Here is a 21633-nt window from a genome sequence, read left to right on the forward strand (position 1 = left end):
ATTCTGGTACACTCGAGGGGCTACATATCCAACGGACCTGTCAATATCGTTGTGGAAGGACACACAGTCCAAGAAGTTAAGGCGATGCGGATCATGGGTTTCTGGCTCCAAAGTAGCGGGAACGCATCCCACACCATCAAAACATTGAAAACCACCACAAATACCATTGTGCAAATGATCCGTCGCGTAACTTATAGGAAAGTGGGCATGCAAGAACACGACACGCTGAGGCTCGTCCAAACACTAGTGATAAGCCGAGTCACGTACGGCCTGCCCTACCACTTCCTTAGTCGCGAGGAGGAAAGGCAGGTCGACATCATAAGATCAGCATACAAAGCGGACTGCCCAAGGGGACGTCCACAGATCGCCGCTACCCTTAGGAGTACACAACACATTCGACGAACTAAAACAAGTCACACTAATCTCTCAGAGGGAACGCTTTAGCTACACTCACGCAGGACGGGCCCTACTGACAAGGGCACGCATTTCCCCACACCCGCAATTTATCAGTGAACACGTATTACCACTACTAACCTCAACACGAGCTCGAATAACAGTGGCCCCCATACCGAAAAACATGCACACTGAATACAACATATATAAAGCAAGGCGAAGAGCACGCGCACAACATATTAGAACAATGTATGAAAATAATCCCACGCACAACACAATATACAGGGACGCAGCCGCGTATTCGAACGTACACTCGAACGCCAGTGATGCCCAAAAGAACATCAGGAGGCACGCAGTGGCAATCGTCGACACGAAGGCACAGCAAGAATTTACGGCATCCGTCAAGGCAGGTACGCCGGTGACTGCCGAAACTTCCGCCGTGGCAATGGCCCTCGCTCACGCGGAACGCACGCAAAAGAGCGTCACCATAATAACAGATTCACAAGAAGCATGTCGCCTTTTTCTCAGGGGCCACATGACCAAAACAACTCACTCAATAATACCGACGAAATGCGCCCATCATCACCGGATCCTATGGTGTCCAGGTCATACAGGACTTGAGGGGAACGAACTGGCCGATTCGCTACCCCGAGGTATTATTAACCGGGCCGACTCGACTGGGACGGTCCCAGGTAGCCACTGTAATGAGCCCAATCCAACGAATGCCCCGGAGATTCTCGCTCATCAGCGTACAAGCAGAAAAAAATACCCTCCCCCTCACCCACAACTCGGTGGAGTGGAAGCCGCCAGCTGGCGCAAAATTCAGACTGGGGTATTCCCCCACCCTAAATTACAGAATGCCATGTTCCCCACTCGCTACAGGCCCGACTGCCCGTGGTGAGGAGGCATACAGACACTACAACACATTACTTGGGATTGTGAATTACACCCGTTTGATAAAACAAACCACACAATGGAGCAATGAGAGGCACAGCTAACCAGCTCAGACCTGGCGGAACAACAGTCCTTCATAAGACATGTCAAGCGGGCGGCCGAGGCCAGCGGGGCCTAGGATGAAAGGGTCTCCGATCACTGCACGTAAATCGTTTAAGTCAATAAAAGTTTCTCTCTCTTTCATGTTTTATGGATAACCGAACACCACATTCAGTATTTTTGAGCCAGCACATGACAATGAGGTATACTCTAAAGCTTTACGTGAGAACTCTCCTTAGACGCATTTAATGTCCATAGTAGGTTGTGAAAATATGCATGATCCTTTCCCGTCCCATGTCTCACAGATATATTTAATACTTCACTGATCACAGGACAATTTCCCGGCGATACGCATCTAGCAAATGTTTCAACCATTTAAAAGAAATGCAGTAGGATTATTTTGAGGAACTATAGGCCTATATCCATGCTACCGTATGTCTGAATGGGACTGGAGCAAATGATTCGCTGCTCTTTCTATGGCTTTCTTGTTTCTGAAGCACTCTACAGTTACTGACCATCAGAAGGTTATACTGGGAAAGATCAATAGAACCGGCACTAGTTGATCAAAAAAAAACATATACTAAACAAATTGCAATCCTAACTACTTACATTATGGATATTTATAGATTTCAGCAAAGGCGTTCAACAAGCCCTACCACGGTGTTCTTTTTGCAAAGCTAAAACACTTTGATGCACAGGGCACGCCCTTATGTAATTGCATCATAGTTGAATTCCAGTTTCCAGTATGTAGAAACTGGAAACTATCCTTCTGAAGTCCTGCAAATCAGTAAATTGCTGGGCCTTCCGTAATCGAGACTCGATGGGAGCATGAAATTGCAACCAGCAGAGCTGATTGGTTGGAGATGATGCTAGCGAAAATCTTAATATGAATGTAGTGCCCGTCCGCGAAGGCACACTCCACCGCACCACACCGGCCCACACCACACCACGACATACTGTGCACTGGTCCTTTCGGACACTGCCCAGCTAGAATAAACCCTCTGCAGGCGGCACGACAGGCATCGAAAGACGACAGAGGGGCAGAGTGCACCACCCAGCAAGAAGAAACTCGACTGAAGGAGGCGCTACGCAGCGTGACGCCACCTCTCGAGGTGACGTAAACCCCGCAACGCCGAATTCACATGCCGCTGGCGTTCAAAAGAGCACAAGCAACCCTGTCTCAGCTGCAAAAAATCCCAATAATGTGCATGGTGCCCTCTTTCTGCCCTTTTAACGTCGCTATTGGAAATTACAGATAAAACTTCTGCGTTCTAGATGTTGCAGCTTTAGTGATACTGTGAGCAAACATTAGGAAGACCTCGGAAACATTTTTTTAACTTGCTTGGGCAGTAATTAACGCATGTAATGCAGTCCTGTATAAAGGGCTGAGGACCAGAGAATGCAGTTTTTTAAGTTTTGATTGGCTGCCCAGAAGATGTCGTTTCTTCACAAAACTTGCCCGGATGTTCTAGCTTGAGTGCTGGCATAACGGCTTTGGCTTTCGGCTCAAGGCCACTTGAAGGATGCGGATAACGGGAGCTAAACGCATTTCATGCTTAAATGTCGTCCTGCAAGGCCGGTAATTGTGAGCGCTGCCCTTTACTGTTTATGTCAATGGCATTATTATTATGCCATCGATTGGAGACAAAATTCGTTAGGTATGTAGATGATACTGGCCTGTTTTTCTTTTCGTCCGGTAACATTCTGAAAATAACTGACAATGACCATCGGGTTCTTTAAATATTGGCGAAATAGTAGTGCTGCAATTCACGAAATATAAACGAAGGTACCACAAAATCCATGATTTTCCATCTGAAGAACATGTACATAACAAATTCATGGCCTGTATTCCTAAATGGTATTACTATTGATTATGTTGATGAATTTACTTGTCTTAATGCAGCTATTACTAGTACTATGATATGAGAAAATTACTCTGTCTAGATTTATTGCAATATTTTCACGCGACAGCCATAGCTTACCCGTCAAGCGTAAGCCAAGCTTTACTACGCTTTCTTTTACTCATATCTACTGTACTGTTTTCTAGTGAGGAGTAACACCACTGTTTCGAATATTCAAAAATATTTGTTTAGAACAAAATGCACGGGATAATCGCGGATATCTTATGTGATGCCCCATAACTTCTCCTACCCCTGAAATCTAAAACTGATCGTGTAAATAAATTGTATGAATACAAGTTTGCCTGTTTATTGAAAAACTGCAGCAAAAATGATCCGTTCCATTATCGCATACAAAAACTGACCCGTATATTACGCCATATGAAACTATAATACGACATACTTATACCTTACCTTGATTTAAAACTAACTATGGTTTCGTTATGTTGACGCGCTTATTGCCTAAATACTTAAACACTCAATTCCATCAGAAGTTACGCTATATGTCATTTTCTGTTATACGAGACTCTTTCCTGACATAGTTCTTAGTTTACTGTATATTCTACAGCATTGGTTTTCATTAAATACTATAATTTTGCACTGTTTGGCGTAACTCAAATGTATTTCTTACTGTGTATTTATTATATGCGAGTATTCACAACATGTTATAACTACATTTGAAATTAGATGTATCGTCGTATAAAGATCTACGCAACTCTTGTACTCACTATGCCCGGGAGACTTCATAGCACTACACATTCCATGCTGTATAATTGCTCCACTTCTTCCTGTTTTTTTGTTTTTTCTCCTCTCGCAACTGTCAATGTTGTTAAATGGGTTCGAGAGCCTTGTCAAGCATAGGTTCTCGCACAAATCAAGCCTGCGATTTCGTAACATTTGCTTTTCGCCACGCAGAGCAAGCGCGTTGATGCGGTTTGCCAAAGCGCGGGCTTCGTCTTCCAGAGGGTTACATTTAGCTCGATCTTGCTCCTGGCGGCGCTCCACCCACAGGTTGAGAACGTGTAGGTCAGGGGTCGGTTGGTCGTCGCTGACTGTCTCAGAAATCCTTGAGTAGTCTGAAATTGTCTGTAAGTTGGAGATGGTAGTCGTTGCATCAAATTTATTTGCTCTGTCATCGCCGCGGACCTTGCCCCAATCAGTTAGCCGTATTCTGCGACGAAGTTCCTTCATGTATATAGTACGTATGTCAATCAGTATGGGTGCATGGTCACTTCCGCGTGCGTATCGCTCACCCGCCCATGTAGAAAATCCAGGACGAAGCCGCCAGTGGTGTCCCTCTTTCGGCAATCATCACGCGTAACTCCCCGAGCTACCGCGCACCGCACCTTACTTGGTACTTTAAGCAGTTACGTGTCATGTATGTCGCAAGAGCAACACCACTGAACACGTCTTCTTGGACTGCAAGGAGGTTGAGTTACTTTGGCCGGACGTTCTACAAACAGGTAATAAAGAAAGAGTTGCTGCGGGATGCATATATGGCACACGGTTTTGCCAGTACCTGATGAATGAATACCGTTTGATGCTGTCATGGTCATTGGTCTGTATAGGCCTACTACTTGGAATAAGCGCTTTGCTGTCATTAATGCTGATATTGACTGTCAGCCAAATGATCAGCATTTCCGAGAACTTATCAAACTAGTTCTGGAGGTTTTCAGAGAGGAAGACGTTGTACCAGTATAACTTAACAATTGGAGCCACTTGTATGCCCGACACAATTTTAAAGCTTCTACTTCACCAAGGATTGGCTGGCAGTAATAAAGTGCCCATATAATTGTAGATACTGCAATATTCTGCGAAGAGCAGGCAGTAGAGAAAAATACGAATTGTGGCCTAATGATTGCATCATTCGCCTTCCATTCCGGAAGACATGGGTTCCATCCAACGATGTGTGACGTATCTGTTTATAGAATTATTGGCACATTTCAGCCTCTTGAAGGATATCTAACCGGAAACTTGTGGTGCGTTGAGCGCATGCGATTGCATTAGTACGCAAAAAAGCACAAAAACGCAGAAAAGTAAGAAAAATGAGAGTGTAAAGGCCTGTCCATGACGAACGCGTGCGTTCTGGTCTAGTTCTGGTCTAGTTTGTTCTGTGATCTTTAATAATAAATTACTAGCTAATGTTTCATTGAATATTTGCTTATTTCTTTACGAGTGTGCTATACGTTGGAATTTAATTGACGATGATTATATACCTACCTGTACCCGGGGTTGGGTGTGAAAAAAAATGAAATTTAATATTTCTTCTTGTACAAATACGCGCGTTTCCTGTTGCTAATTCAGAGTGTAGGCTTGTTTTTGAATAACACAGCGCTAATGCCGTTTATTCATGCTCGTCCCTCGAAAATATATTCTTAGTACATTATCTTGGAAAGAGTATGCACAAACCATCGTGGGGGGGGGGGGGGGGGGGAGGCAAGGCCGATCACAAAAACTTGACTAATTGATATGCGTCATCAGTGTCTGACCCTGGAGAGGTTTTAATAACGAACTGGATCCAGTGAATAAACGAGCCACTCGTTTTGTTTTGTAGAACTCCCGTTTTACTAGCGTCACACAAATCAAAGGAAAACTTCGATCGCCCGCTAATTTCCACGCATACTGAAGTAGGTCCTATTTCTCATTTCAGAAAACTCACCACCTTCAGTATTTCATCCAGCCACCACCATTTATTTCACATAGGTTTCACCACTACAAGACGTCGTTGTCCCTCGCTATTATACTAAAAGGAAGCCTGAAACAATTTTGACAATATTGTAAACGTACTGAGATGTTATGGTAAGTCGTTCTGATAATTAGGAGAAGTATTCAGGCGCTCCGCGTAAAGTGTGAAAATGAATATAATCTTCTCAAAAATGTGCATCACTACCAATCGCAGCGGCGCCGCTCGCCTGAGTTTCCAGCCGCCCCCTTGAGAACCAACGTAGTAAGCCGGATTGAGCTTAGTTGGGCGAGCTGTCGCATTTAGCTACTGAGGTTGCGTCATCGATAACTTTTTTCATTTTAATGTTGAACATGTGTTGCTTGTAATAGTTGGAATGTTGCTCAATTCGTTGTTTTTTAATGAGGAAGAGAAAGATAATACACAAGAATTTATCACTGTATCGAAGCATTCCTGCCCAGAGCAAGTGGTCTTTGCTTGTGTTACAACATTCACCGTGTTGACACAAGCTGCGGGGGTTAGCGTTGGTCTCGAGCTTTCTTTTCGCGATCGTTATGAATCGCCCTTGTTACGTTGTGTGCTGCAAATCTAGCGACTTGTGACGTATCAAGCTGCGAAATCGTGTCCCTCTGCAAGGCGACATGCGAGCAAAGTAGCTTGCGAAATTACGCGGGATTTGCGAAAAAGCCAAATTTCCGTGAGACTACACGGAAAACCCGTATCTTGTAACTAAAAGATTTGATCCGTAGCAGTTCTTGCGAACTACACTGTGATCCATTAAATTAGAAGTGATAGGCCTTAACAGAGCAGAAATACACATTTGTCGTGACACCCGTGCCCGTAAACTTTTGCAGGTGACTGTACGCGTTTTCGCCTGTCACTTCATGCTTAAGCATTACTACCACATTTGAGTTTTGACTGGTCCGGTATTCGGGCCAACGCAAGCGCAGGCGGACTGGACCTCCGGGTGATCGCAGGCGCAAATGGGAGCAGTGGTACGGTGCAGCCTCCTCGTGGCACAGAGCTCAACCAGACAAGCACAATGCTAGCATAGGAGTAAGTAAGCGTACTCAAGATTGTTGCTGGCGTAAATTTTCGCCAGGACCGTAATCGTGAACACGGGGTCTATTTAAAGGTCTAAAATGTTTTAGACTTAGGGCGCTATAATGTAAAGCAATTCCAAATTTTCTATTCGAATTCTGCAATCAGCCTTCAGCGGCTAGTCGAAAATTTTTGGACCACTCCCACTTCGTCTGTCTGTGACGCAACATCATGAAAACCGCAATAGCCCCCATTGATATGAAGTGTACACAGTGACTATGCATGATTCGACCGAACAAAAAAATTGTTATTTCTGATTGGACACCTTTTCGCCGTTAGCCCTCGGCTATTCGTAAACAGTTTTCGGACTGCAGCCATTTCACCTGTCTGTCACGCGACGTCACAAAACCGCGAAAACTCATCACGTCAAAGTGACGTGCACGCGTTAAACATGCACTGATATACCGAACAAAACTGTTTTTTTTTTCTGAATGGCCACAGGCTGCCCCGTTCCGAAAGGAATGAAAGATGGCAGCCGATCGCTCAGGCACTGGCTACTCGCACCTGCCGGATAGCATGGGTTTATTCGCGTACAATAAAACCTTCTGTGTGACCAGTCAGCGTTTTCGAGCTCTTTTGGCACGTTTACAACCTCGCTATGCCAACGCTTTTTTGCTGAGGATCCGTTTTAGCAGCATTTTTATCCTTCTGTTGCATGCTGCCGCGATTTTGGACCAGCCACCGCAAGCTAAGGAAGCGAAAGCGGACCAATCGCAGACGCCGGCACTACCCTCTTCATTCGGTTATCGATTTTCATTGAACTGGCTCGGCCCCATCGGATGTCTCTCCACTTTAACGGGCTCCTCCCTTCATGTCAGGCAATTAGATAAGGCAAACGGCAAAGTGTACGAAATGTTATTCGTTTTTAAAGCAAACAAAATTGACTTCCTATAAAGGAGGTGAGCGTTGGATTGATCTGTTTAGACAGCCCTTCGAAGAACGGCCCGATGCTTGCGTAGACGATTACGTAAATTTGATGAGAGGAGATTGGAATAAAAACGTATTGGAATGGTTTTACGTTAAAGGGCCCTTGGTCAACGTAATATTAGCTCTGTGTTTGGATGGTAAATCTCTGCGCCACCAGGTGACTATACCCTACAGGTCACTCACGTTTACACTAAAGCCCCTTCATCCCAGCGGTAGTAGTATGGAGGGGCTTTAGTACACGCCTCCACGCAATCTCGTCTAAATGCCCAGCTTGCTTGCGGTTACAAGGACAGCGAACACGTTCGCCGCTACGACAGAACACTCGCAACGCACACTGCTTGAATAGTTCTCGCTCGGGAACCACAGCCAAGCGACCAGCTGAGAGCTTGGAGAGGCTTCGCACGCTGGCTCGAAGGGAACCGGAAGTAGACAACACGACGTGACATCATGACGCAGAGTCCGTGACGGCGGAGCTCAGCCCCGGTCAGTGGGCGAACGAGAGTAACTTCTAATCGTCCGTAGGCTCTCTTATTGTGAGAAGCATCACTTAAACTGCGCCGCGATTGTTCTACTGTAGTTGTACCTCTAGAAAATGTGTCTAGAAAAAGTGTCCAAGCCGCTTCGGAGATGCTTCAGAGATTCGGATGCTTTCATCATCATCATAATCAGCCTGGTTACGCCCACTACAGGGCAAAGGCCTCTCCTATACTTCTCCAACAACCCCGGTCATGTACTGATTGTGGCCATGTCATGCCTGCAAACTTCTTAATCTCATCCGTCCACCTAACTTTCTTCCGCCCCCTGCTACGGTTCCCTTCCCTTGGAATCCACTCCGTAACCCTTAATTACCATCGGTTATCTTCCCTGCTCATTACATGTCCTGCCCATGTTCATTTCTTTTTCTTGATTTCAACTAAGATGTCATTAACTCGCGTTTGTTCCCTCGCCCAATCTGCTCTTTTCTTATCCCTTAACGTAACACCCATCATTCTTCTTTCCATGGCTCGTTGCGTCGTCCTCAATTTGAGTAGAACCCTTTTCGTAAGCCTCCAGGTTTCTGCCCCGTAGGTGAGTACTGGTAAGACACAGCTATTACACACTTTTCTCTTGAGGGATAATGGCAACCTGCTGTTCATGATCTGAGAATGCCTGCCAAACGCACCCCAGCCCATTCTTATTCTTCTGATTATTTTCGTCTCATGATCCGGATCCGCCGTCACTACCTGCCCTAAGTAGATATATTCCCTTACCACTTCCAGTGCCTCGCTACCTATTTTAAATTTCTGTTCTCTTCCGAGACTGTTAAACATTACTTTAGTTTTCTGCAAATTAATTTTTGGACCCACTCTTCTACTTGGCCTCTCCAGGTCAGTGAGCACGCATTACAATTGGTCCCCTGAGTTACTAAGCAAGGCAATATCATCAGCGAATCGCAGGTTACTAAGGTATTCTCCATTACCTTTTATCCCCAATTCTTCCCAATCCAGGTCTCTGAATACCTCCTGTAAACACGCTGTGAATAGCATCGGAGAGATCGTATCTCCCTGCCTGACGCCTTTCTTTATTGTGATTTTCTTGCTTTCTTTATGGAGGACTACGGTGGCTGTGGAGTCACTATATATATCTTTCAGTATTTTTCATCTTGTATTTTACATGACTCTATGGCCCATAAAGAGTGCAGAATGGTATCCCTTCCGCCAGACAGCCAGTGGCCACATTGCGACACCCATTTCCAAAAACATCTTGCTGAATATGTGTGATTGTGTATGTTGTTATGTACATTTTATGTAAATATTTTAAACAGTTTGCTATAGCAAGTAGAGTTGCTATAACTTGAATTTTCGGGTAATTTCTGTGATGTGCGTTGAACGCCGATACTGCGCATGTGATATACCTTTCTGATTCGTAGATTTTCGTTGCGATGGGCAGCTCCCTTCTGGTAAGTGAAACATTGACGCTAATAACCAATAGATGAATAAACTGTCACCAACTTTTAAGACAAGTAAGTTAAGGTAGCCTTCAACACCCAATATATATCGGCAGCATAGCGCTTGGAGATGTGTCAGTGGGAAGTATACTTTCCGTTTGCATTGCATACTTCTAGTAGCAAGACCTCAAACGACTTGAATAAAAGTATCTTTTCAACATCTGCATAGACCTCCACCCATAAAAAGCGAAATTTTTCGTGAGCGTGTAGGATACGTATCCGACCTAGCATGACACAATATTTTTTGAAGCTCGAGGATGCATACATTTCTGGCAGGCAGTTCTGGCGCAAGTCCTTCGCTACATCGTGCTTTTTTTTTCCCACTGTGACAGCACATCACCCATCCATCAACGCTATCATATAAAAGGTTTAGAAAATTCTGCACTTCTTTTCGATCGTCTATCTTTGCTAAAATAAAGAAATTTCCAAGGATGGCACCAACGCAATCATTCCGCGTTCATATCAGAGTAGCAGGCACTAATTCTAAGCAGCTTACTTAGGCGATGTTCTTACTAAGAAGTTAGGCTGCCTGCCCTACCCAAAACCATCTTGTATTTTACATGACATTTGTGCACTAGAAGTTAGTGTGTGTACATTTATGGTAATACAAGATCAATCAGATTAGCTAAATTTAGTCAGGTCATATAATCTTCTAGATTCCGGTCGGTAGTTAGGAAACCCAGAATAGTTTTGTTATAGATAGCGTGAATGTTTCTTTTTATTATTTTTTTATCCTTTTGCTACTCTTCTAAAGTAATTAAATCATGCGTATGTGCTGAAGAGGCTCATTTAGGCTGGTTTGGCACCGGCTTTCAATTTTCCGGCACCCGTAACACCCGTAAGACGACGATCAGTCGTGCGTGTTACCAGGCCAATTAAACGCCTTTTATTTCTAAACAGTTATGAATCATCCCTACTTTCCGCAGACGATTTTAGGCTTCTAAACTTCCGGTGGAACACGACCAAATGCCTTTCACGACAACGCGAGATGAGCTTATCAAGCTTCCGTTGTGGAGTTCCCCGCCTAAATGTTTACCTTCATATGTCTGGTTTATCTGTTATTAACCTCTGCTCTTCTTGCAATGAACTGGAAACTACGGATCATTTCTTTCTTTCTTGCCGCCGCTTCTCCTCCCTCCGCAGAATTTTCCTCGTATTTCCAACTAGTAAGCAGGGATTAGCGCTTACTAAGCCAAATATTTTGTCTTTTGGTGCCTGTCAAACAGGCTCAAGCCAAATGTGAATGATACACAGGTTCATTCAAGCGTCAGGAAGGCTTCGCTGCTTGGGTACCGAATGTGAGACGCTTTATTTTCGTTTGTTCCTAAATTCGTGTCTAGGCCCTCTGGTAATTTTTGTTAGCATTCAGTTGCCTAATGATCCGTTTTGAATGTTTGCCTTCACCCCTTTTGGTATTTTGTTTGATGCTCTTTTCAATAAACCTGGTGTCGCCAATCCTCCTGGCGGGTACGGGCATATTTTCAGGCAACAACAACTACAGCGATAAGCAACAACAACAACAACAGCGATAAGGCCAGTGTGACATGCTCTGCTCCACTGGTCAGCCGCCACTGCCAATAAACGCTGACACAAAGGCAGACAGCTGGCATCTGCCAGCTTGCTCAAGTGGTTGACACGGTCATAAACAATGTTGGAATATATTATATCATAGAATCTAATCACTTAAGAACCTTCCTCATAAAAGAAACGTTTGAAGACTTAAACTGCTGTTTCCATTGTTCCTCAACTTTTCTCCTTTCTTCTTCCCAGTGGCGTTGGCTAGCAGGGATTTATCTAAGTGAACGTGTTTCCATAGAGTACGGAATGTTTCGGCCACGGCCACGCGTATAACGAAAAGTCTACGTGAAGCGTATGTTTTCATTTCCATTGCAGCTTTCTTTCTGCCTTTAGCTGCAGTGTCGACGTTTGCGAAGTCAGTGAAGTCAATATGAAAGATCTCGTTTGATTTTTTTCGCTGATGACTTCTTAAAGCGATCGATTTTTTTTTTCTGGAAGTCTTGGCTCGTGCAGTGTAATTATTTGTTATTGTTACTTTTTACACCTAGTCGCAGGTAATCTCTTTTTACCATCAGAAACCTACGACAAGGACGTGTAGCGTGAATGACGAGAAAACTGACATGCATTTTTGCGTTGAACCGCCACAAAAAACAATGTTCTCCTTTTTCACTATTGTGTTTTTTTACAATGGACGTACACGTGGATTTGAACAATGGCTAGAAAATTATTTTTAAAGTGCAAGAACCTTAGTTCCTATAATACTAGATATACAATGCTATCAGTCATCTCCATGGCGAAGAAGAGCAATATAGAAGCTTGTCCTGGCGGTGACCCGTATTTCAAGACCTTGTCAGTGTTGGGAATGGATACTAGTTCCAGCCTCATCCGTGTTTTGCTCTTCATTGTGGGTGAGCAAAATTTTACTCCCAGAAATTAAGCTTCCAAGCATTCATGCAGCAGATGTACAAGTAAACGCTTGCAGTAAATATGTTAGCGAGAACTACAAAGCTCTTCGCGGAAGTCTGAAGAGCATAGAAAATATATTTGTTTCAATTTTAAACGTTCGAATTGTTCTTAACAAGGGACAGTAGGGCTGGTTTTAAAGTGCCCTTGATCATGACAACCATGTGAATTATTTTAGCCGGGTAACCTGCAAAGCCTATATGAACATCAATAGCCTTCTTCGGTGCGCTGAACTGAAGTACACCTTAACACATGTGGATAATTTTCGGACTTGTAAGTCAATCACTCTCAAAATTATTATACTGTGTTCGTGAAACGGGCGCGCTTTAGCGATAAGCTGTCAGGATGTCAAAAGTTGCGCTTTGTTTGGGTCTACAAACACAGAATGCTGATTGCGCACAGTATATGATTATGGGCACAAGGACAACCAAATGAGTTCTCACTTTTAATAAAGGGTGGGGTTATTTAGAAGACTAAAATGAGCATTCAAAATCCATTAGCACTTTCTCTTATCATTTGCTTTTCCATGTAGCTGGGCCATGTACGATGAAATGCTCCTACGCAGGCATTTTGCAATGTCAGCGGCTGGTGCCACCCGATATTGTAAGTATATGCACGTAACAGAAGACTGCATGCTGAGCGCGCTAGATGTCGGCAGTTTACTAAGTGGGCACAGCATAGGTTTTGCAATAAAGGTAGCTTTTCAAGCACGAAGTCAAATAAATAGAGCTATGGCTAGATTGTGAACAAGGCTTCCGTAGCGAAGCCGAAACGTCTTTTAGATTTTTTCATTTTTTAGCACTTCTATGTTGGTCGGTGTCCTTCGTTTTATTTCTTCAGAGCTATGGCTAGTATTCGAAAAGTCACACGCATAAGAACTTACTCATTGGGTCACAGCGTAAGTCCACTGCGCGTAATAGTGAACGTGACGAAGGCGGCGACGGTCTTGAATTTCACACAATACTTACGTATAAGAGAAGTTTCTTTAGTGCGAGTGTTGCCCTTTGTAAACATATCAGAAACGAGGGCTCTGCATATGTGTGTAGCGATTTTGGAGGAGAGGAAGAGAGAAGTGCAGTCCATAACTGGAGATATTCGTATGTAGGATAACCATTCCAAATCAATAACCGTATGCGTTTCTTCAAGCAGCTGGCGCTCTCTCCATTACACACTGTGTGAATACGCATAAAAATCGTGGGATGTAGGTTCGCTCACGCGCGAGGTAGTGAGGTTATTTCTCTTAAATATTCTGCTGTCGTCGGCGGCGGTGGCGTCACTGTGACGTTCCGTGCTAAGTCAGAGGACGATAACATCGTCACCGCCCGCCGTATCTAGTACGTGTGACTGAAAGCGTTCGAGGGTGAGCCAGGAAAGCGGGGAGGAAGCGCGCCGCCTTCAGTCGCGCGCAAGGCACCGGGAGAAGAGGAGGGGGCGTCCTACTGCCCTGGCGGCTGCGTGTGGTGCGGCCAAGCTATCTTGAAAGCGATCTGCGATAGGGACAGAGTGTGCGGAGTGCCGATAGCTTCGGTTTAAGTCTTCCGAGTAACGCCTGGGACGGCTGGTGTCGCGGCGCACGGACGCGCAATCATGCGGCTATTTTCACGTTTCGCGGAAAAAATACTTACAGCCGAAATTGCACACTAAACACCACTGAATCGGACTTTTTAACACAATCGTTACTTTTCTATCAACATTTGCGCCCTCAATTCAGTAATTAAAATATTCGTTAACTGATCTCATTTAATTAACGATAGTTCCATTATGGAAGATATACTCCTGGTGCGGTACATCACCGCTGACAGAATGACATTGCTTGCATCCTCGTGTATACGATATTTTACTATGAAAAGCTTGGATAACGACAGCAAGGACACCCTGTATACCGTTCTGCGTGAATCTTTCTTCATATGAGGAGTCTGTATGCTCACTTGCAAGGTAAACTGTAAAAGTATTGGAGGCAATGTGTAATTTGAAAAGACCTCGCGAGGATATATCACACAATGCTTCTAAACGGGGCAAGGCTATGACACGGAGAACATAGGCAAACCGTTCGATGGGACGCCGTCTCAGGAAACCAAGAGGCGAAGGGTGCGACGCGGTGTTAGGCACTTTGCGCTATGTGCCTGAGCGATGCCTATTCCAGCTGTGCCAGCCATGTAATACTTGACGGAAGCACGCTAGATCCGGGTAATGCGACAAGCGGTACAAGTAGCCAAGCGTGAATCTTCAAGTGGAATCGTACAATGTTTATTTTCAGTGGCTGCCCAAATGAATGGCCCTGAAGCACCCCACTATCGCAGGCACACGGCGATCAGCATAAAAAATCGTCGAATATGGCGCTCGTACACTACATCAAAAATGCGTTAGAACTACGGATTTTTGAGCGCATCAGAGCGTGCGGAGAGCCAGCGCCTCTCACCTCGCATTGTGCTGCCATTGGCGTGAGGTTTCACGTGAGGTGGTATAAGGGATCACGTGAACACAGAGGCGGTGTCGGCTGCATCGGAAGCGCCAAAGCAAGCTGAAAACGAAAGTTTATAAGCCCCACCTGAGCTGCGGTTCTGATTAATTGGGGAGGTTTTCCCGCTTCGGTTGTCTACTTGAAAACACTATATTGAGTAGCGGCTGTCTTTGAAGGCGTCCAAAACGGTAGGCTACTGCTCGGTGCCGCAGTGCCGGAAGTACGCAACGGAGCCTTGTGTCAGCCTTCACATGTACCCGCGGGACAAGAAGTGGCGGGAAGCTTGGATCGCTAAGCTTATAACCGGCAAGCAGCCATCGGCTACAACTCGGGTATGAAGCAAGCACTTCCGCGAGGAAGATTTCTGATAGAGCGTCGGGGTTGCGATGTTGAGTGAGTAGCAGAGAGCGCGCACTGAGACGCTCGACCGCGCGCGTTGCCCGGCTAATGTGATGAAGTATTGGTGTATGAAGTTATTGCTGCAAGATACTGGCAAGTTCACTGAAAGAGAAAGGGAACAGTAAAACGCACATTTAAAAAAAAGTCATGGCATATGCTCATCTTTGTGTTAGCACCAAACAGTGATTGTACATAGGAATAAGAAAAAACAAGCTGCGGGAAATTGGTAACTGAGAGGACCAATCAACAGACAGTGTGGTGCAACTTGAGAAATAATGATATCGAAAGGTCCAAGAATTTAGAAGCAGCAAAAAAAAAAAAGATTTAGTCGCTGCGACTGCGCATAACAAGTCTCCGTAGGCTTCGAAGTGCCTAGTTATAACTTCACTATTTTTGAACAGCTCTGATAGCGTCCATGCAAAAATGGTTGCTTGTGTAGTGTCAAAAACTCATATGCTGCTTCCTAGAGCTCACGGAACGGTGTTAAAACGCGCTCGCAGCGAAAGCGAAATATTGCCCGCGGACATACATGCAGACGCGCAAATCGGTCACTGCGAACACGTCTGATCGCTGCCTTGAGGCATCATTCTGTTGTGCTCCGTTTCATTATACAGACAGCCCACTTTAAGTAGCTACTGTACATAGTTGGCTCTCAGCGGTTGCCTACCTTTCACGCAAGAAAACAGTTCAGAGGACTCCATCACGGCGACCGCGCGCAGTGGGCGTTCACTGTGAGAATTCGGCGAAGAGATAGCGTCGACAAACCATTCTGTGGTTTCCGTTTGCCCAAGATTATTATTTAGACAGTAAAGAACTTCTGTCGTTTCGAGAGTACTTGCAGAAATGTCAGCGAGGGCTCTCGCGTGGTTTTTTGTTAAGCGTCGACTCTGAGCAGCACCTCGCGTTATATCTTATACTACGCAAGAAAGGCGCTTCCGACAGATGGCGACTCCGTAAGTCCTCGCCGCCTATTGACTGTCTTCCTTTTGCGCGCCTTTGTCACTTTCCACCTATACCCATGAGATAGGCCTATAGGTTCACAAAATAACAATCCCAACAGATCATTTTATCGGCAAAGATAAATTCGTGAATTAGTGAATTTCGCGGTCACTTACCCGTAACTGTTTCGAGGTGCAAGACAAGCATAATGGACCTGTATTCTTACGTGCGCCTTGACGTTAGGTGAAAAATGTCTTTGTTCTTTTCTTCAGACTTCCGCTTTGACTCCCTGCCGATTCCCATGCATAATAAAATACATCAGAGAACGTTTCAACGTTATTATGCAATCTGAACCCGATGGAACACCGTGCAGGGTAAGTAAATACATGGTACGAATAATGTTATATTTAAAGCGTGATATTGTACATCCTCATCTTGGTTCGTAAAGAGGCTAAGTCGACTAGATATATGTAGCACACGCATTTTTCAGGGGCGTCTGTTGAATTGCCAATGACCAAAAATACATCAGCCTTGGTGAAAGCCTTACATGTATGGGATTTAGTGTACTTTAGCGAACCGCACACAGTGTTAATGTCTTATCTGATAGAGCTGAAGATATGTTATGGCGTGATGGATTGAGGAGGGCAACAATATGATATTCAGCATAGCAATCAACCTAATAGGCCCATTCTCACGTGATGCCAGTCGATTCATTCCATTGGAATGCCGTCACATGCTTCTTCTGGCGACTTCAGCAAAACGCTATCTTTCTTTTCCAAGTTTCAGGCCTGTCATTAAATGAGTGCCAACTCAGGTTTTCTGGTTTACGCCGGGAGTTACCCGAACTCTATCACATAGCTTATGCAGTTTAGCACAAGGGTCTCTCACTTCACATTTTTTTTTTTCATATTCCTTTGTGTAATTCATGTTATTATGGTGCATAGGTTATCTGAATTAAACATCTTTCTAGTAGTGGGCAGCGCAGACCGGACGAAATACAAAAGCAAGTACACGATCGTATCGTGTACTTCCTTTTGTCTTTCATGCGGGTTGCGCTGCCCACCCCTAGGAACATGTTCCATCACCAACTCGCCCAGCTTGCCATGTTAATTCAGCTTATCTCAATTAAATCGAAGCGTTTGTCACTTTGTATAGGACGTCCGTGGAATAGTTAAAACATGCAGCAGGCAGCTCGCACAGAGGAAGGATGATCGCCGCCATCACTGCTGAAAGTAGCGTAATATATTCTAATTAATCAGAACCAGAGGCCAAGCATGAGGCTGGACTTCCTGAGTCAATAGGGCAACACTATCAGCGTTTATGGGGCTGTGTAATCTCGAAAACCCGCGCTGTTAGTGGGCCATCAAAATTCCGACCATAAAACGATTTGCCTCCACTGACCTCACACCGACGTAATATGACCTAGGGCATTGAGAAAACCAACATCACAGCTGATAATGATAAAAACGCTTTCGATTGTGGCTACAATGCTTAACGAAATGGAGCGTTTCTACACAATATGGACATTATTTATGCCATGTAGGCGACAATTTTGATAACGGCATTGTTTAATCGGTTATGAAAACAAAAAAAAAATTGTTTTAGACCTGTTTACACAACCATAGATTATGCTACTTTCATAGATATATATACATATATATATATATATATGTATATATATATATATATATATATATATATATATATATATATATATATATATATATATATATATATATGGAACAAAACAGCTACGGAGAGGTGGTTTGAGAAAATGACCGATTATGGATTGAATGAAGAACCTTGAAGTACGCCTCTTTTTATTAGGGAGAGGTTACTGCGATCATGCCCACGAGGTAAAAGTTGCTGTCTGTCTCACGAAAAATTGCCTCAACAACACCAGAAAGGAGCGCCTTAAGTTCAACAGCCATAATTAGGTAACAGAAGGCTGTGGAAAACACGGTCAAATGCTTGGTAATATTATGAAACAGCTCTTCATCGTGCTCAAAAGCCTAATTTAAAGCACCTGGAAAATCATCCACTGAGTACTGTCTGTCTTAACCTGAAATTACGCCGGAGTGAAATAAAGAGATGATGGCATGGGCATTTAAGAATCCCGGCATAGACTATTAGAACAAATGTTTGTCTAGAATTTTACAGTCAGTTATTGTTTTTCACTAAATTACACATGCCAGCACTCAGGCGAGTTATAAGCGTGTTTTACGAACGCCACGGAATAGGCCTGTGATCCGGTGATAACTACAACTTTGTCCAAGGCAAAATTTGGTGAATACGGAGGCACATATAGGCTGATGTGCCTGTGAAGATGACTGGGGGGGGGGGGGGGGGGGGGTGAATTATGGTTTTTACGAAAAGACTTGCAAGGTAAGTGTTCGAAAGCTTTTTATTCCAACAACTGTTAAAACGGGTGAGTACTAGGTGAGTCGTACATGGGCTACGTTTCAAAGAATGTGGTTTAAGTACCCACAAATAAAATTTCTAAAATAGCTACTCAAAAGCTATACCTGCGCTGAAAATTGTACTGGTTGTTCTACAGGGTCGCAATACCCTGTTGTTTATTTTATTTACTATATTCTGCGTGTCCCATTTTACTGAGCTGCCTGGCTTCTGATATGAGAGTTATTTACAATAATTTCAAAATTTGTGCTCGGAGCTGCAACGGATTATGACGCGCAGAATTATGCATTACGTATTGCTCTTTCCTAATAAAGATCTCTAATAATTTTCGTCGACTTTTCTGTCTTTCCACTAGCATATGGGCCATTGCAGTGGAGGGGCCTGCCTCGATATTGGCAATTACGATGCACCAGAGCACTTCCAATGGGAACCCAGCTCCGGCATGACAAGCTACCACAACATCAATACCAACGGCGACAATTATGCTGGTAGCCCTGCAGTCTCAACTAGCGGCGGCTATGCGAGATACGGCTTTCTCAGTGAAGCAAAAGTGAATCCGTATACCGATGAAGTTGTGAGCGAAAATGGAAAGAAAAGCGGCGCACCTTTATTTGCCAGAGAACTGAGCGCTCGAAGTGCACTTCAGCATCTGTTACGTATGAAACGTGCTGCGGGACGCTCCGAAGAAGGAGGGCGTGACGGCATCGAACTGTCTGGCAGTGGAAAATACATTTCCCTGTCAAGAGTGAAAAGGAGGACTAAAAAGCGCAGAAGAAACAGAAAAGGTGGCCGCCCTCAAAACAATTACAATGACAATACTTATTTCAATGGAAACATGCACGGCGCAGGAAGCGGCGTGTATGGCTCGCCGTATGGCACTGGCTACCCTTCTGTCGTTGTAGTTGACGCGCGACGCAAGAAAAAAAAAAGTAGTACAGCACTGAAAATGCTGGCTGGTGGTATGGCCGCAGGAGGCGCGGGTCTTGTGACTTACAAACTTCTTGATCGAGGAAATAAGCACAAAGACTCGGGTTCTAGCGGAGCTGAAGGTCCAGACGCCAAATCCTCTCCACCTAATAAACCCGACGTAGAGGGGAAGGCAGCTGGCGCTGAAGGCACAGAGACAGGAAATACAGGCGAGACAGAAACAGGCAAGCCGGAAGGCACAGGCGGGGGAGAAAACGGCGCGAAGAAAAGCGAGGGTGCTGAAGCCAGCGCGACCCCGACAGCCAAGAGCACTGGAACGGACGTGACCGAGACTGTTGGCACCGACCAGGCACAAAACACCAACAGCAGTAAAACCGACGCAAGCGAGGGCGCTAGAACCGACACGACCGATGTCACAAAGAGTGCAGCAACCATCGTTGCCGTCAATGGCCAGGTGACTGGAACGAACGTTAACGCAAAAACCGAAACTACAACAACAGGACCAGCCGTAAGTGCTGGATCCGGTACGACCGAGAAAAACACTGACAAAGGGGGCAGTTCTTCTGCACTCCCAACAGCACCGGTGCACACAGACGTACGGGCAGGGTCAAAAGTATCAGTCAGAGTTGACGCAACTGGCGTTCACATCGACGTTGACAAAGGAAATGAAGGCAGTAGATTTTAAAAGATTAAGTAAATAGTACCCTGAAGGCACATCTCGAACTAACGAATATAAATAGGCTTGGCAGAGGGGTCCTCTAAGAAGCAGCCTCACTCTCAGTTGCGAGAGTTTCCGCATTGCCACTGGTAAATTGGTGATGGAGTACACACATGCAAACGGCAAACACTTCAATCTGTTTCAATTAGTGGGGCGTCGGTCATTTAGCAATAGCTAAAATATAGGCATGTCATCATACGGCGGTGCTTAATCGTGGTGATTAGGATATTATTTTAGCTTTATTGATTCAACCCGCACGTCTCGTTTCGTGGTGGCTGCCCAATTGACTACGAGGGCTACGTAATTAGGCGCTGGCAAATAATTTTCACCAATTCAAGGCACGTAGACCCTATCGTAAATTTAGGCGACCGCGCGTCTTTGCATTCCCTTTCTTTCTTAATTCCTCTAATTCTTGATTCGCAGGACACTAAAATAGGTGTCTTATATTAGCCATTGAAAGCATCCAATAAGTAAAACCTCTATGCTTCCGCGCCAGAACATTGCCAGCGAATCTTTCGAAAGTCACATTAGGGAAACAATTGCTGGTATATGTGCGTGCTACAGGCAGTGAGCTGCTCCAGTTTGGTCGTTTCTAAATGGAATCGTAGACATAATCCAATCGAGTGTTCATATGTCATTTGATGATGACAACTTCACTGTACACTCTAGGATTTATTTTGCACGTTACTGTTGCCTGGTGAAATATTCCAGCTCAACTTATATGCGTTTTGTCATCATCTGAAAGCAATTTTTTAATTGAAGAAAGAAATGTTTTAATGAATAAGCAAGCTTGTTTTTCCTATGTCTAGGTTTAATAAAATGCTGTTTTTTGTGCTTTGGTTATCGTGTGTTAATTTCGGTTTTCTCCTAACAATAGGGTAACCGCGTATGGCTTGAAAAAGAAACTTGAATGCAATCAGTGAATAAATCTCATTCCTTACTTTACCGCCGAACCAAGGAATAAATGACAGTCCCTCATGCTTTACTCTCTTACGAAGTGAAGAGACAAAGTTTGGTGTATATTCAGTCAATTCACTAAATAATATGCAGAGTTAAGCTATGCAACGCTAAAAAAGAATACTGGCATATAAGTATCGTAGGCGTCCTTGTTCAGTGAATGCTGGCCAATCAATGAATAAAACACTTTGATTTTTTAATATAAGTAACTCACGTGACCCTCTCGTCGAGATGGCACGCAGCCTTGCGCAGCTCCCATCTCGACGACAAACTCTGGGCTACCCAGCAGGCCTACCAAGCGGCGAAGAGGCAAGACCTCGACGTCCCATCGTGGGAGGCCTAGGCCTAGCC

General features: G+C 44.5%; 1 protein-coding gene across 1 annotated transcript; it reads left to right on the top strand.

Annotated features, from left to right (window-relative positions):
• Positions 1-11945: 11945 nt before the first annotated feature.
• On the top strand, positions 11946-21166 carry LOC126524498 (uncharacterized). Its single transcript, XM_055067183.1, has 4 exons — positions 11946-12408; positions 12996-13066; positions 16535-16636; positions 19036-21166. The coding sequence occupies exons 1-4, from the start codon at positions 12213-12215 to the stop codon at positions 20290-20292; spliced, it is 1626 nt and encodes a 541-aa protein (XP_054923158.1). The 5' UTR covers positions 11946-12212; the 3' UTR covers positions 20293-21166.
• The last annotated feature ends 467 nt before the right edge of the window (positions 21167-21633 follow it).

The sequence above is a fragment of the Dermacentor andersoni genome, chromosome 3 (assembly GCF_023375885.2).
Source record: "Dermacentor andersoni chromosome 3, qqDerAnde1_hic_scaffold, whole genome shotgun sequence".
NCBI lineage: Eukaryota > Metazoa > Arthropoda > Arachnida > Ixodida > Ixodidae > Dermacentor > Dermacentor andersoni.

Coding starts and splice junctions, on each gene's coding strand:
- LOC126524498 (XM_055067183.1), top strand. CDS start 12,213: ATGGCTAGAAAATTATTTTTAAAGTGCAAGAACCTTAGTTCCTATAAT. Junction 13,067..16,534: donor GGCTGGTGCCACCCGATATT/GTAAGTATATGC, acceptor TCTTTTCTTCAG/ACTTCCGCTTTGACTCCCTG. Junction 16,637..19,035: donor CCGATGGAACACCGTGCAGG/GTAAGTAAATAC, acceptor TCTTTCCACTAG/CATATGGGCCATTGCAGTGG.